The sequence below is a fragment of the Carica papaya genome, chromosome 5 (assembly GCF_054855325.1).
Source record: "Carica papaya isolate Zhongbai chromosome 5, ASM5485532v1, whole genome shotgun sequence".
Taxonomy (NCBI): domain Eukaryota; kingdom Viridiplantae; phylum Streptophyta; class Magnoliopsida; order Brassicales; family Caricaceae; genus Carica; species Carica papaya.
Genome location: NC_142313.1, coordinates 35,549,424 through 35,566,703, shown reverse-complemented (window position 1 = coordinate 35,566,703; position 17,280 = coordinate 35,549,424). Strand labels below are relative to the sequence as shown.

At 35.8% G+C, this 17,280-nt stretch overlaps 1 protein-coding gene across 9 annotated transcripts in view; it reads left to right on the top strand.

Annotated features, from left to right (window-relative positions):
- ABA3 (molybdenum cofactor sulfurase (LOS5) (ABA3)) overlaps positions 1-17,280 on the top strand; it is a 93,174-nt gene that overhangs the window by 19,401 nt on the left and 56,493 nt on the right. For all 9 annotated transcript variants that reach the window (XR_015819323.1, XM_088220428.1, XM_088220430.1 and 6 more), the window contains exons 5-8: positions 57-214; positions 1,624-1,750; positions 3,677-3,782; positions 3,877-3,922. Coding sequence is in view for 8 of the 9 variants with exons in the window: in XM_088220428.1 (XP_088076554.1) it covers positions 57-214; positions 1,624-1,750; positions 3,677-3,782; positions 3,877-3,922 (437 nt within the window). In the remaining variant the exon portion in view is untranslated. The remainder of the gene's footprint in view (positions 1-56; positions 215-1,623; positions 1,751-3,676; positions 3,783-3,876; positions 3,923-17,280) is intronic.

The window sequence follows — 17,280 nt, the reverse complement described above, 5'->3', positions numbered from 1 at the left end:
TTAGTAATAGGCTTGAGGCTGACTCTATAGATATGTGTACCGTTAATAATATTTAGATATGCTCTTGGCCAAGGTGCTTCGGCTTTTGCAGTTGATGTTGAAGAGGCTGTGCATAGTGGTGAACAAGCCATTAATTCTGGTGATTCTTTGAAGATATCACTTCACCAAGTACAGAGGAGAAATGCTTCCAGAGTCATCAACAGAGAGTCTACAGGTAACTTGTTAAGATATCAACTAAGGTACCAAAGTCTATTTCTATGTCGAGCAATTATAAATTTTAGAAGCTTAAATTCTTTGCAGTTTTTGGATATCATAATGTTGCATTTATAAACTTTCAGAATAATTTCACTCAAATTAATCTTAATTTCATTGATGATTTATATTTATGCAAGAGTTAGAGAATTCACCTTGAGGTGCAACTCATTTAACAATAAAATATGAAAAATTTGTTACCAAACTAATAGAAGATAACTATATTTATCATCCCTCTCGATCTAAGCATTTAAGCACATTAAAGAATGGCTCCAAATAAGTCAAAAGTTTTGATGTAAGACATTCGATGAAGATGTCTATCAATTGTTCTTGACTTGAAACATGATGGACTTGTAGTTGACCCGATTGGACTTTTCATGGACAAAGGGCATATCAAACTCAACATGTTTTGAGTAGGCATGTTAAACTAGATTAGAAGCTTGACATTTAGCACTAATATTGTAACACCAAGGTAGGTTTGCCCATTAAGGGACATTTAGTTCATGGAATATTGTTTTGTCCAAGTTAAATCAACTACTGAAATGGCAACTTCATGATACCATTCTTTATCATGAGAACAGGAAACAATGAATTGTTTCTTCGTACTCCATGAGATATAAAGTTGGATCCAAGAAAATACAACTTGCCAATTGTGGAGTGTCGGGTGTCTGGACATCCACCTTAATTTTTATCAGAATAGTCAATGAGCCTGTGAAAAGAGTTAAGGAAGAAGGTTTGATCTTATTCATAGAGATTCTTTCGAAACAATTGTGATTTTTTTTTAAAGATTAGATGTAGTTACTAATCCATGATTTAACATGTATAAAATGAAAATTTAATTGTCGATTATATGAGAACTTTTATGGAAGTCTGTCATTTTATTTTTTTTTGATGGAATTTTATTTTCTCAGAATGTATCCTAATTTTTAGTATAATTTTTTCAGATGATTGATTCAACCTATGGTAAAAAAGATATACCTTGGTTGTATTTCATCTCTTCTACAAGTTTGGTAATGACCATAAAGATCTTATTCTTTCAATGGAGAGAAGAACTGATTAGCTTTTCAGGAAATTTTTAAAAGAATAATTTCGACAAAATCTTTCAATTTTTTATTTTATTTTGTTCAACTCTCCATAATCATGCTCTATAGGATTTGAATCTATGACATTGGCTTTTAGATACCCACATTCTACCAAACTGGACTATGTGTGCCTTCTTATCACAATAGATAAAACTATAAAGACAAATATTATTTCTCTTAACCCTAGTACATCGCACAAGTATTTGTATGTTTATTTTTCGCCACGTATTTTTCAGACAGATGTTGTTACAACCAACTGGAGTTTCATCATATATTCCTCTAATTGCAGGTGATGCTTTTAACTTATTTGCTTTCCCGTCAGAATGCAATTTCACGGGTTTGAGATTCTGCCATGACTTGGTGAACATAATTAAGGGAAATTCTGAGAGCATATTGGAAGGCACTGCAGCTCTAAAGTATGCTCATTTTATTAAAGTTCATTTAGATTGTTTTATTCTTGTAAGCTTCTAAGCTCTGGAAAAGAAAGTTGTCAAGCTAGCTTCTTTTTAGAGTTCGTAACCTAATGTCACAAGTTTTTCTTTGGCATGTTTTTTAACACATTAAATTCTTGAGGTGTTTGAATGTATTTTATTGATGTTTGTGAATGGTAAGCCTTGGTCTAGGTATCAGGTTTCTATGGGGATTAGATAGGATCCCTTTTTCCTTTTGTTTTCATGATGGTGGTTGATGTACATAATTAGATGTTAACTATTGGCTCCGAGAGATGTGCCAGTAGATGTATGTTGTAGGAATTGGAGAATTGAGGTTTCTCACCTTCAATTTGCCGGTGGGACTATTCTGTATTTTTGTATGATGTGCAATTGTTTAATAACACTCTCACAGTTGTGAAGATATTTGAGCATGCCTCTAGCATGGAGAATAATATGGTTAGTGGCCTTGTAGATGCTATTGGTTGCAAGTATTTATCTTGGCCTTTTACTTATATAGGTGTTTTGTTGGGTGGAACCTTAAATTAGATTCTTTCTTAGACAAGGTGTTTACTTCCATTCTCTAGGTGAAACCATTGGAAGGGAGGTTGGTTTTCTTTAAGGCGTAGATTGCATTGCAAAAAGAAGCATTGTTGAATTGAAGGAGCGAACATCATAAAAAGTATAGTGGATTAGCTATCCAGTGAGGAAACACATCGTCTCCAACATCCCTAATTGAACCCTGGGACTGCTGCTGTTTTGGTTCTTCACCTCCATACCACCCTTCTCCCTTCCTAGCACAACCAACCTAACTCTGGCCACCTCTTGCGGAGCCATCATAAGGTTCCACAAGCCCTCTGTCCTCTTACTCTGCGGGACAAAAATCCTCTTGAAGCTTCTCCCGTAACTCACCTAAAACCCCAAATACCAACCTATGTTATCCCAGCCCAACACCATGCACAGAGATTGCTGACTGCCATGCCTGCTCCGATCCCAAGTTTTGCCCCTCTTCACCCAAAAAAATTCTTTGAAACTTCTTAACAGCCACTCCACATTCTCTTTGCTGAGAAAAATGGAAGTGCGGGAACTCCTTCCATTTTCCAATAACATTACTCTGTCCTGTCTGACACCTTTGCCAACGACATCAAACTTTTCTGGTCAATAACCAGAAAACATCTGTTTCTGTTCAACATCTCACCTTACACTAGCATCACTATTCAACAGAAACGGTGCGCCTAAACACCCCTGAAACCTTTCAGAATTTGCTTTCACTGAAGCCCTTAGTTTCTTCTCTCACCACCACAGCCACCTCCATCCGACTACTCAACGGGGAGCTTCGTCTTTTGCCGCAGCCACCTCTCAGCCACTACTCAGTCACCACTCAGCCACCTCTCTGTCACCCTCTCAGTCGCTCACCCCGACTACCTCATTCACTCTCCATCACTCTCAGTCACTCTATTTAATTTTTAATGATATTTCTGGCATATGAAAGAAACACTCATGTTTTGTTTTTCTTTCAAAAATAATTTATAACCTTAAAAAAAAAGGAAAGTAAACTTTTCTTATGCGTCACCCCCACCTTAAATTTCCTTTCCCTCCTAATACAGTGTTGGACATCTTGTCGGCTCAAATTTAAATTTATACTGCTCGAATTTATATCTTCTGTCACTGATGGGTTGTTTAAGTAATATTGTAATTGGAAAGATTTGAGCTATTAACATTGTTTCCATATCTCGAAACCAAGATCTTTTAATTTCTTTTTTGGATGGAAGATTTCAGATTGTTATAATTGATTTAGTTTGTGTAAAATGAATGGATACATTGTAATGGATAGAGCCAGTTTATTCAATCACTAGCATACTTTGTGTCTAGATCCCTTTTATATGATTACATTGACTTTGTCTTTTTATTAAGTAAGGGGCACTGGATGGTCTTGATTGATGCTGCGAAAGGATGTGTGACACAACCCCCTGATTTGTCAAAGTATCCTGCAGATTTTGTTGTGATGTCATTCTACAAGGTAGATATATTACTTTTCATTTTCTTTTTTCTTTGAACTCAAAAACAAATTGCACACTGTTTCTGATGATACTTCTTTTTAATGCTTTTGGAAGATATTCGGTTACCCTACCGGACTTGGTGCTCTCATTGTACGGAATGGTATGAGATTTATTCTTAAGGAAATACAACTTCATGTTTTTTAAAGTTATCATGTCATAAAACTAAAAATAGGTGTGTCATCCTTTATATTTGGTTGAAATGGAAAGTTTTACTCATAAGGTACGAAAATGATACTACCCAACTACTAGAGTCATGTACAATTAAGGACAAGAGAAAAGATTCACTTGGTTTACTAACTATATGAATAAGAGAATGGCCATTTTTAACAAATTGTTACCATTGGCTGAGGATATGTATGGACCTCTACATAGAGTTCGGTATGCTAGTTATTATCTACTATATGATATATTTTAGATAATTCGGTGAAGAGATGCATAGTATAGCGCAAATGAGCATATTATCTTTTTTTTTAATGTAAATAATTTAAGAGGTAATAATTAACATAAAGATAAAAATATCATTGTCAAGGATTTTGGTTACGGGGTATTGGTTAATTTTTTAAAGGATTTTGGTTGAGGAGTATTGCTTAATTTGTTAATACTATGATGATTTTATTATAAATTATAAAAGGTTAATATGAAGAAAAATGTTTAGGAGTATTATAGTAATTCTAAAGCATTATCTTAGTAGGTGATAGTTATCCACTCCAATTGAAGTGAACAAGGCAATCCACCCTAAGTTGGGTGGCAACTTACCCTCTTCGACTTATTATTTTATTTATCAAACATTGCGTAGGGGAGGGAAAGGAGTCTTACCCATCTGTTGTCCTCCTGTATTTTGCATACTAGGTGTAGTGTAAGTGTTTAAAACAATAGCTTTTAAGCTCATTAAAGGGAAATAATCCTTTTCAAAAATTCTCTCTCTCTCTCTCTTCACGTTAACTGGGAAACAGAAAGTGGAGTTAACTCATCCCAAGCCAAAGCTCAAAAACAACTAATCCTATTATTTGTCCTCTTCGTGCTCATTATTGCTGAGGCTGCATCTTGCTGCTTGCTTCTCCAGTAACATCACAAATGAATGTGCTAGGCCTTGTTGCAATAGAAGAGTTCATTGACAAATTTTGTGCCCTTCTTCTGCTTGTTAGTAGGGAGGATCTTTTCTCTCAAAGCTTCTTCAAAAGAGGATACCTTTTTTTTTTTTTTTCATTTTGAAGAAGGCAGAAGGGGCTATTTTTTTGGTGATGGACAAAAGACGGCATATATATATATTTTTTGGGTGATGGGCAGGGGAGGCTACTTTTTTACTTTTTGGTGAATGACAGAAGAGGCTACCTTTAGTTGAGATTTGTTCGTTCAGCTACTAATCTACCTGACTTCATAGACAACCGTAACATCAATGTCGGGGTTATGCATTCCTTGGTACGATGTTCTTTGAACAGGGTCTTGTTATGGCAGCTTCTATCTCCATCTCAAAGTCATGAGGTTCTTTGTCAAACTGAACTTCTTTCCTCCTCGTTGTTTAGTGATGTTAAACTCACAACAATATCCCACACAGCTGATGCAGGATCGAAACAAGCTAAGATGGAATATTTTTATTAGTGGAATCACTAGTTTGATCAAGATTGTTGCTGACTGATCTTATCTCCTGAATTGCATCCTCGAAATTGGCTATGTTGGAAAGGTTCGAGACTACTGTGGGAATTTGTGGACTTCTTTTGAAAGATTCCTTTTGCTCTCAACTAGCTTCTTAAATTTTTAGACAAGAGATTCTTAAACTCTAATTCTTTTAATTTAGTTTGAACTAACAACTTTAGGCATATCATTGGTAGACTACTAAATCTCAATTTCGCAATAGATCTACTAGTTCAAGCCCCAAATGAATGAATTCAATTTTTTGCGATTAAATCTTATGTTAAAAATAGTTTGATATATATTATATTAAATATTATAATTCTATATATAAAAACTTTTTAGGACATAAAGAGAAATAAATAATAGATTAAAATTAATTATAAATAATGTAATTTATCTTATACCCTTTAACTTAATTTACTTTTTCTTTAAAACTTCTCATCAAACTGGGGAGTAAAATGTTGTCCATTTCCAACTTCTCATTAAGCTTGGAATGTTGGATTCCTTAAAACTTTAGTTAACACTTCTGTCCGTTGAGAATTGGTAGGTATGCATGGGTGCATATTGGGCTGTTGTGTAAGTTGCTGTCAAGATTCTTTTGATAAAATGTTTATCGATCTCGATGTATTTTGTCCAGTTGTGTTGCCTTGGATTATCAACAATGCTTGTATCTGATTTATTATTACAATATAAACGTATAAAGTTTTTCTATTTGATTTTAAAATCTTTTAAAATTATTTTTATTTATAGTAGTTTACATATTTCCTGTCTTATTGCACTACACTTGATCTTGCAATTATATTTTGTTTCTTATTTCTTAAGATAACTAAGTTCTCCTCGAAGAAGGTACATTATCTTGTGGTAGAACTTTTGTCTTTAACTGATACTGCATAATTTGCTTCAGTATAAGATTTTAGGAGTAGTTTATCACTCTTTCTAAATGAAATTCCTTTTTGGTGAACTTTTTAGATAATTCAATGCTCTGTGGGCTGCTTGTAAGTACACTTCTTTCAGATTATATAAGAATTGACTTATAACACTCATTGCATAGGTGATGTTTGGTTTTATGTGGGATAGATATAATAATCTCCTAACTTATATCTAATAATTTTATTTGTTTACTAGCATATATTCTTTTACTATTCCTAATTTGTGATTAGGATCAATAGGAGTACTAGGTAGTTTGTACACGAATTTGCTAGCGTCCTTCAACAGGTTATGAATGCATTTTTCTGCTGAGAAATAAAAGTCATGGATATTGAGCAGTTGACATTGATTTCTAGAAAATACTTCAATTAACTAAGTTTTTTTATTTCAAATTCCTTTGTCAGACACTACTTTAGTGTTAGTTTTTCTCATTATCTCCTGATATGATAATATTATCAACATATAATAGGAAAGTTATAACTACTCATCTCTCTAAATAATTGATTAACAGAGTATGGCTTTCTTGAGCCTGCTTAAATCCTATGTCTATTATCACCCTTGCGAACATGTCAAAACATGCTCTTGGGGATTATTTGAGTTCATACATAGTTTCCTTTAATTTACATACCTTATTTGATCCTACTTGTTTGTCTGGTGGATATACACATAGATTTCTTTTTCTAAATCTCCATGTAGGAAGAGATTTTTTAGATCAAATTGTTGTAGTTACTAATCAAAGTGAGCAGCTAATAACAACAATATTTGCACAGTGTTCATCTTGATTACTGGTTCGAATATCTCTTGGCAATCTATTTCACATGTTTGTATATAATCCTTTGCTGCCAATGTCGCTTTTTGTACCTCGATTGTCCCATTTAGCTTATACTTAATAGTCAAAACCAATTTACATCCCACCGGTTTTTTTGTTTTTGGTAGATAAACAATTTTTCATGTTTGGTTTGTCTCAAATTCCTACATTTCATAGCATCTTTCTATTTTTCAAAAGATAATACCTTAAGTATTGTGTTAGGAATAGACTCATTATTAGAACATGTGAGAAAATTTTTATGAATGATGAACACTTATCAGATGACATAAATTATAAGATAGGATAAAAAGAGTATGCATTCTCTTGTAGCTTCATGAAGCGCTATAGGTATATCATTATTAGACTGTATATGCTCTTTGTAACTTACTTCAATTCCATGATCAAGGTTTGATTCTTGGACTGGTTTAGGCTCAGTACTTAGCATTTTCCTCTTTGTATATATTTGAAAAAACTTAGGATCTGGTATAATCTGTTAAGTAGATGACTTTGTGGATTTTGATTCTCTTGTGGTGATGTTGTTGGTGTTGTAGCAAATTGTTGTGATGCAGAACCTAAGATCAACAATGGAATCCAAAATTCCACATGTGCATTAGCAGTCAGAAATTCAAAATTCTAAACAAACCCTCCCTACTTGATCCACACTCAACAGGGTAGTAAAAATCAAGGTAATAGGAAAAGAAATAAAGAGGTGGAATTGAAAAGACTTACGAGACTAACCTCGATAAGTGATCTCAATTCCTAGCACAACAAGTCGGTCGAAGACCCACCTACTCACTCACTCTTGCAAGATTGAAAGTTTAAAATAAAAATACTTGAATTTTATTAATAAGCTGAAAATTCTAAATTGAATTACAACTTTGAATTGAAAAATTATTTATAATGTAAGCCATACGAATAATAAGGGGAAAAAAATCTTCTAATTAATTGTAGAAATTATATAAAAAATTAGATATAGAGCAGAATGGAAAACTAGCAAAAATTAAGAAAATTACAATTAAAATAGGATAGACATGATTTCCCTATGAAGAAAACTTTTTAAATAGGGAATATCTTAATTAATTGTACTTGATTTAGGGGAAGAGATTCTGCTAAAATATTTTCTTCTTTCTCAAATATTTTCTTTTTCCACGAGATTTAGCATTTAAGAAGCTTTCTTCTTTTTCAAGATAGCCTGCAATTTAGGAGCAATTTCCCCTCTTGACTGATCTTTAATTGTGGAGACCACATGATTAGGAAATAAAATTCCATAAGAATTTTCTTTTTTCATGTCTTGCAGAATTTCTCTTTCCTTGCTTATTTCCCTCTTGTACTTGGGTGAATAGTATATACTATTATACATTTGGTTTAATAGTCATGTTGTTTTCTTTTTTTGGGGTTCTTTAATGGGTCCAAACCCATCTTTCTCATTGATCCACGCTTGGATAAAAAGTTGAAGGATTGTTGTAATCTTTTAGCTTTCCCCCTTATAATGGGCCCACTTGGTATTGGGATATCATTTCCACCAACTTGATCTATGTCCATGCTCACATCATCCTCTCTCTCTTCAAAAAGATTCATCATCGAATCTTGACCTGCATCAAAAATGGAAAAGTCAGAAACATTAAAGGTAATAGACGCATCGTATTCACCTGGGAGATCAATTTTGTAGGCATTGTCATTGATACGCTCTAGAACTTGAAAAACTCCATCTTCTCAGGGGTTCAATTTAGATTTTTCTTGATTGAGAAATCTTTCCTTTCGCATATTAACCCATAGCCAATCGTCAGGTTGGAACACTACTCGTTTCCTTCCTTTATTGGCGTGTCGTGCATAGGATTCATGCTTCTTCTGGATATACTGCCTGACCTTCTCATGTATGACTTTAACAAGTTCTGCTATCTGCTGACTATCAGTATTCTAAATTTCCTGTAAAGGTGAAGGTGTGAGGTCTATTGGAGTTAAAGGATTAAAACTATAAACAATATCAAAAGGTGAAAACCTTGAATATGTATGAATACTCCTATTATATGCAAATTTTACTATAGCCAAACAATCTTCTCATGTTTTCAAGTTTCGACCAATTATAGCTCTCAACAAGAATCCTAAGGTACTATTAACAACTTCAATCTTACCATCAGTTTGGGGGTGACATGCAGTAGAGAATAACAACTTTGTTCCTAATTTACCTTACAGAACTCTCCAAAATTAACTAAGAAATTTTACATCACTATCACTCACAATTTAGGAATGCCATAAAATCTCGTAACATCCTTGAGAAACAGATTTGTGATATTTGTCGCATCATCGGTCTTATGACATACTTTGAAGTATGCCATCTTATTAAGTCTATTCATGACGACAAATATACTATCATTACCTCTCCTTGTCCTAGGCAATCCTAATACAAAATCCATAGATATATCTATCTAAGGTGCTGTAGGTATAGGTAAAGGTGTGTATAATCTATGAGGTAGAACCCTAAATTTGGCATGCTCATATGCAATGCATCTACTTCAAATGCACTCAACATCTTTTCTCATGTTAGACCAATAAAAATGCTTATTGAATAAATTTAGAGTTTTAGCTACTCCAAAGTGCCCTATCAATCCCCCACTATGAGCCTCATGCACCAGTAATTCCCTGAGTAAACAGTTAGACATACATAAATTACCATACATAAGGAGAAAACCATCATACGTATAAAAATTGTGGAATGCAGAATGCTCACATGCATGATAAACAGTAAAAAATCATTATCATTAGCATACTTCTCCTTAATATGTTCAAATCCTAACAACTTAGAGTTAAATGTAGAAATCAAAGCGTACTTGCGAGATAATGCACGACAACAATATTATCCTTACCTTGTTATACTTGATTACATAGGAGAAAAATTATATGAACTTGACCCACTTACAGTGGTGATGGTTGAGTTTACCTTGACCTTTCAGAAGTTTTAGGGATTCATGATTTATATGGATCACAAACTCCTTTGGCAATAAATAGTGCTGTCATACCTCTAATGCTTTCACCGAGACGTACAACTCCTTGTCGTAGGTTGAGTAGTTCAATAGTGTGCTACTAAGTTTCTCACTGAAATAAGCCACGAGACGCCCTTTCTGCATCAGAACTGCTCCTATACCAATACCTGAAGTATTACATTTAAGCTCAAAAGTTTTGTTAAAGTCAAGTAAAGCTAAAATAGGTACATAACATAATTTATTTTTCAATAAAGTAAAAGCATGCTCTTGTTTTTCAATCTATACAAATTTTACATTTTTTTTACCAGTTCATTCAATGGTGTTGCTATAAAACTGAAATTTTTAATAAACCTGCGGTAGAAGCTCACCAAACCATGGAAACTCCTTACCTCGCTGGTTGATGTCAGAGTAGGCCATTCTCTGATTGCTTTCACCTTATTTTAATCTATCTCAATGCCCTGTGCACTAAATACAATTCCTAAAAAAATTAATTTTTGATTGCAGAAGGTACACTTCTTGGCAATGCATACAACTATTCTTTCCTAAGGACCTTTAGAACATATCTGATGTACCTTCTGCAATCAAAAATTAATTTTTGATTGCAGAAGGTACACTTTTTGGCAATGTATACAACTATTCTTTCCTAAGGACCTTTAGGACATATCTGATGTGTTGAAGGTGATCCTCTAAAGACTTGCTGTAAATCAGGATGTCATCAAAGTAAACTACTATAAATTTACCTACAAAAGGTCATAAAACATGGTTCATAAGTCTCATGAAGGTGCTAGAAGCATTTGATAACCCTGAAGGCATTACTAACTACTCATACAACCGATACTTGGTTTTAAAGGTAGTTTTCCACTCATTTCCAAGTTTCATCCTAATCTGGTGGTATCCACTTTTAAGATTTATTTTAGTAAAAATAGTAGATCCCCTCAATTCATCAAACATATCATCTAACCTAGGATAAGGTATCTATACTTTACCATAATTTTGTTGACGGCTCGGCAATGCACACACATCCTCCAAGAGCCATCTTTTTTAGGCACAAGGGTTCAAACTTTCTCTTACATGTCCTTACCTAACAATTCCTCTACTTGCTGTTGAAGTTCCTTTATCTCTTTAGGATTACTTCAATAGGCTAGACGGCTGGGAATTGACGCTCCAGGGATAAAGTCAATATGATGTTCAATCCCTTGTAGTGGTGGTAGACTATTCAGAATCTCCTTCGGAAACACATCTTCATATTCTTACAAAAAGAGAAAAAACATAATTAGGCAAAGAAGTGTGAAAGTCAGAAAAAGTTAGATAGGTTTCCTTGTATCGAAGTACAATAAAGCTTTGCTTCTCACAGATCGCTCTCCTCACTTCTCTCTTCCTCACATATATATATTCTTTTCTTTTCTCTCTCTCACTTTCTCTCATTGGGCCTTTTTTATTGTTCTTTTGGGCCTCGTTTATGCTCAATGGACGACTTTATTTTTTTAGCTTCTTTTTCTCTTAATGGGCTATTTTTTTTTTCTTTTCGGCCTCTTTTCTTTCTTTTTCTTTTTCTTTTTCTGATTATTCTTCAAAGGATTTCTTGATTTTGATTTGATCAGCATAGACCTCTTTTGGAGATAGATGTGTCAAAATATGTTTTAGGCCATCCAAACGTAAAAAGTATTGATTCTTGAACCCATCGTGATGTGTCTATCTATCATAATGCCGTGGTCGTCAAAGCAGGATATGATTGACGTGCATGGAAATGACATCACAACATATCTCATCTTTGTACTTGCCTATGGAGAAGGGAATATTGACTTGCTTGTGTACCTTGACTTCTCCATACTCATTGAACCAATGTAGTCTATACGGCTTAGAGTGTTTAGTACAAGATAATCCTAGTTTGTCAACTAGTAAAGTACTAACAATATTGGCACAACTGCCTCCGTCTATGATCATACTGCATACCTTCTCATTCACATGACATCTGGTATGGAAGATATTCTCTCTTTGATCGTTGTCTGTTTCTTTGGATTGTATATTTAGAGCTCTCCGGATAACCAATATCTCACCCTATACTGGGGCTGTTAAATTGTCTTCACAATCATCTAGTGATGTTATACTATTATCATCACTGTTGTACTTATTGACAGTCTCTATCTCGCCGTCGTCTTGCAGTAACATGAGATTTTTGTTGTGGCATTGTGACGCGATGTGTCCAACTCCAAGACACCTAAAACACTTAATAGAACTTGGTTTTTGAGTAGCATTAGGTGATTTAGGGTTACCTCTAGATTCGGTAGAGTTGCGCTTGTCCTTCCTTTCTTCCAGTTTCTTTCTTTATTCCTTTTCAGGCCATGTAGAACTAAACTGAGGGGTAAACTGAGAATTACTTCTGGAGAAACCTCTATACTTTGGATGTTTCTCAATCTTCATAGTTAGGTGATTTAGGGTTACCTCTAGATTCGGTAGAGTTGCGCTTGTCCTTCCTTTCTTCCAGTTTCTTTCTTTATTCCTTTTCAAGCCATGTAGAACTAAACTGAGGGGTAAACTGAGAATTACTTATGGAGAAACCTCTATACTTTGGATGTTTCTCAATCTTCATAGCCATGTGTACTATCTCATCTAAATCTATGTAGTGATGCAGTTCCATAGCATTAACGATCTCTCTGTTCAGACCACTCAAAAATCTAGTCATGGTGACTTTTGGACTCTCATAAACTCTGGTCCTGATCATTGCCATTTCTATCTTCTTGTGGTAATCTTCTACCGAGAGGGATCCCTGAGTTAATCTTTGGAGCTTCTGATGCAATTCTCTATCATAATAAGATGCAACAAATCTCTTTCTCATAATAAACTTCATTTCTCTCTAGATGGATACAAGTTGGTCTCCATCTCTTCTCCTAAGGGCAGTTACTTTATCCCCCCCAAATAAGTGCATAATTTATGAATTTGATTGCTGATAGTTTTATTTTCTTGGCTTCACTATAGTTGTGACAGTCAAAAATCAACTCTACTTTCCGTTCCCACTCAAGATAAGTCTCTGCATCATTCCTTTCTTTGAATAGGGGTATCTACATCTTGATAGATCTAATGTCATCATATTCCCTTAGGATTTCTCTTCTACTGTAGCGCCCGGGAAATTGAAGAAGGAAAAAAAAAAAAAAAAAAGGGGCGGGGGGGGGGGGGAGGGGGGCCACGTCAGCAGCCACGTCAGCAGACCCAGTCAGCAGACCCAGTCAGCAGTCCCGGCCAACCAGGACCTGCCACGTGGCAAAACCACGTCGACCGGGGACGGACCACGTTGGCGATCCACGTACGCGCAATCGGACGACCCAGATCAAGCGTGCGTACGGACGGCCCAGATGAAATCGCACGGCCGGCCCAGATTTAATCAAAAAATGGACGGCCCAGATTAAAACAAAATGGACGGCTGAGATCAAAAGGCAAAAGGGTATAAATAGAACCCCCACACCAGACCAAAAAAAACCCTAGCCGCCTGCCCTCGCCGGAGAAGACGAACCAGACGCCGGAGACGCCGGCCGCCGCCACCCGCCGCCACACCGGGAAGATTTCCGACCGCCGATCGAGGTAAATTTCATACCCCCGACTCGTTTTTACACGCTGATTTCCCCTGTGGCCAAATCGGAGCCAAAATCTCAGCCAAACGGCCGGAAAACACGGCCGAAAACCAGCGGCGCCGCCGCGTCCCTTCTCGGTTTTTACCTCCGATGAGGCCCTTCCCGGCCTCCGTTTAATGCAATTTTTATATCACCGTGATCACCATTCTTTTCTCTAGAGGTTGATCAGAGCCGAATCACCAAAACACGAACTTCACTGGAGAGCCGCCGCACCCGAGAGCACCACCGCTGGTAAGCTTCGGTTTTCCGTAATTTTTTGGCCCCCCGAGGGCCCTAAGGTTGTTTTATCGCAAGGATCGATACAAGTGTGGCCAAATTCGGCCGGAAACGGCCGAAAACGGCCAAACCGAGGCGAATCGCCGCTGCAAGCGGCGGCGCCATCGCCGGAGCACGGCGGAGCCGCCGTGCCGGAATTGCGATATTGGCCGAAAGGGGCCCGGGGCCTAATTTGGGATTTTTTGAAACACGTGCAGGTACCAGTAGTGCGTTTCAGTTCCCCGGGAAAAAATTCAGGGAAAATTAGGGACAGCCCGTAGGCGCATTGTGAAGCCGTGTTCGGACCCGAAACGGGTAAGGACCCCTCACCCTGTTTCCTATCACGGTATTAAAGTTCAATAAATGATAAAACGGTATTTCATGAATCAACGAATGTGTGAAATTGTTTAAGGTCGCTAATGGAGCCCGAGTATAGTGTGTTTGTCGGTTAACTGTTATTTGGCCTGTTTTACAGTTTTAAATGCAGTATAAGGTTTGATGTTTTCATTTTATAGTTTCGTGTGCATATTTTACTGTTTTACTGATTATGGATTGAATGACTGGGATATTGATGCTGTATGTTGTCTGTTTGGCATAAGTTACCGTTTTGCTTGTTTGTATGTGGATTGATGATGCTGACTGAGGGAAAAGAGAATGAAAGATTATGTAAATGGGTAATTGTATAATGTGGTCAGCCTGACTAGATATCCTGGGAGATGGTGGACGGACCGGGTCCGTAGGGAACCCTACCGGGATCGTGGTCTCCCATACCGGACGGGGTATGAAGATCTTATGTGTTTTGGCGCCTATACCGGACGGGGTATGGGGACGGCCCGTTTCACCCTCATACCGGACGGGGTAATGAGGTTTATAGTTTTGGCGCCCATACCGGACGGGGTATGGGGACGGCCCTGGAATCTGATTTCAAGTGTTAAGGGTTAACGGGTAGTGGGACTCCTATGGATCCCCATGGATACTAGTGGGCTGGTAAATTAGGAAAATATGTTGTGTAACGATTGAATTACAAAAGACTTGATAAGTATTATGTTATACAGTTCATATATGATTTCATGATGATGATAATGTTATTGCTTTCGTATACTGTTTTATGGATTTCACCGAGGTAAGTGGATGGTGAAGGATTTATTATTGATAAAAGAATTTGTTGTAAATTATGCTCCATTGGTCTTTTTGTGTTTTCTACCCACCTTTACCTCCGTGACGGTGAGATATCGTGATGTCTTTACTGGGTTAGTGTAACTCATCCCTTATTTAATCATTTCAGATCAGGAAGACATTGTTCCCGAGCCGGTTCCGCAGGAGGACGACGAAGGGGACGCCTAAAGACTTCATAGTCATATTCGTAGCTTTTACTTTCAAGTTTCTCCTTTAGGTAGTTTGATCTTTTATATTTTGTGAGCACGTTTTTGGTTTTAGTGTAAGGGATGTTAATTGAATTTTTGACTTCGCTTCCGCATTTGATGTTTTTAATACATTTCATTTTAAATTTCCGGGGCCGTTACATCTACCAACTTCACTATTGTCACCATGTGACTCATCATCGTCCTAACAGTATTGGCGTCTAGGATGACTATGGTTCCTTCCTCTATCTCTCTCATCCATTCTTGTTGCTATACCTTCAATAGCTAAGCTCAGTCTGTCGTACATGTCATCCATCCTAACCTCCATGCGTTCTTCCAAGGTCATAGGTCGATTGGTTTCACGAAGCTGTGAGATATCTGCAAAAAGATGTTAATAGAAAAAAAAGAAATCACTCCCTCTCAATCACTTGTGTTTACCTCTTTTGTCTTCTTCCGTCAAGTTGAGTGTTGGAATTGGATCTCTTGAATCAAGACAAGTAAGGTTATTTTTTAAGATTTTGCAAAGAATCCTAAAAAAAGATCTTGTTTTCTAAAAGTGTAGAAGTGAGCACACAGAACAAGAATATGTGATGCTTTTATACTTATAGCTAAGTAGTTAGGATGCAATTAATCACTTATATGTATAATGAAACTAAAACATTTAGGAAAGAATGAAACTAGGAGTAGAAAAAGGCAATTATGGACTTAAAGCGTTAAAGATTCGATAAATCTATATGGATATAACCAAAATGTTATATTTAATTATTTTACCCCAATGACAGTTGCGCTATATGACTCATTTGAGTTTCAGTGATGCAGATGCTAATACAGAATATTGAATGTAATGTTGTAAAAGGAAAACCAAAGAGTCACACATCTCTCTCCTTTTTTTTATAAATTGTAATAATAACGTAAAAAATAATTTTTAAAAACAAACTAAATAAATTAACACTTTATGTAACGAGTTCTAATTTTATGTAAGAGAATAAATGTAAATAGTAAATAAAAAAAGAATGATATTAGCTTTATCGGAACCTAATCTCTGATACCAACTGATGTGGAACCTGAGATTAACAATGGAATCTAAAACGCCGCATATACATCAGCAATCAGAAACTCAAAACCTTAAGCAAATTCTCCCTACTTGACTCGCACTCAATAGAGAAGTGAAAACCAAGGTTACTGGGAAAGAAATAAAGAATTAGAACTGAAAAGATGCTATGAGACTTATCTCGATAAGTGATCCCAATTCTTAGCACAACAAGTCGGTCGAAAATCCACCCACTCACTCACTCTTGCAAGCTTAAAAGTTTAAAACATGAATACCTAAATTTTATTAATAAACTGAAAATTCCGAATTGAATTACAAATTTGAATTGAAGGATTATTTATAGTGTAGGCCATGCGAATAATAAGAGAAAAAAATAATTTTCTAATTAATGATAGAAATTATATAGGAAATTAAATTTATACTAGAATGAAAAACTAATAAAAATTATGAAAATTACAGTTAAAATAAGATAGATATGATTTTCTTATGAGGAAAACTTTTTAAACAGGGAATATCTTAATTAATTATGACTGATTTAGGGGAAGAGAATCTGCCAAGATATTTTTCTCTTTATCAAGTATTTTCCTTTTCTGCGAGATTTGACATTTAAGAAGTTTTCTTCTTTCTCAAGATAGCTTGCAATTTAGGAGCAATTTCCCTTATTGGCTGATCTTTAATTGTGAAGATTTCTCATATGATTAGAAAATAAATTTTTTTCCCTCTTCCACTTGGGGTGAATAATATATATTTTTATACCTTTGGGTTAATGGTCATGTTGTCTTCTTTTCTTGGGTTTCTTTAATGGCTCCAAACCTAT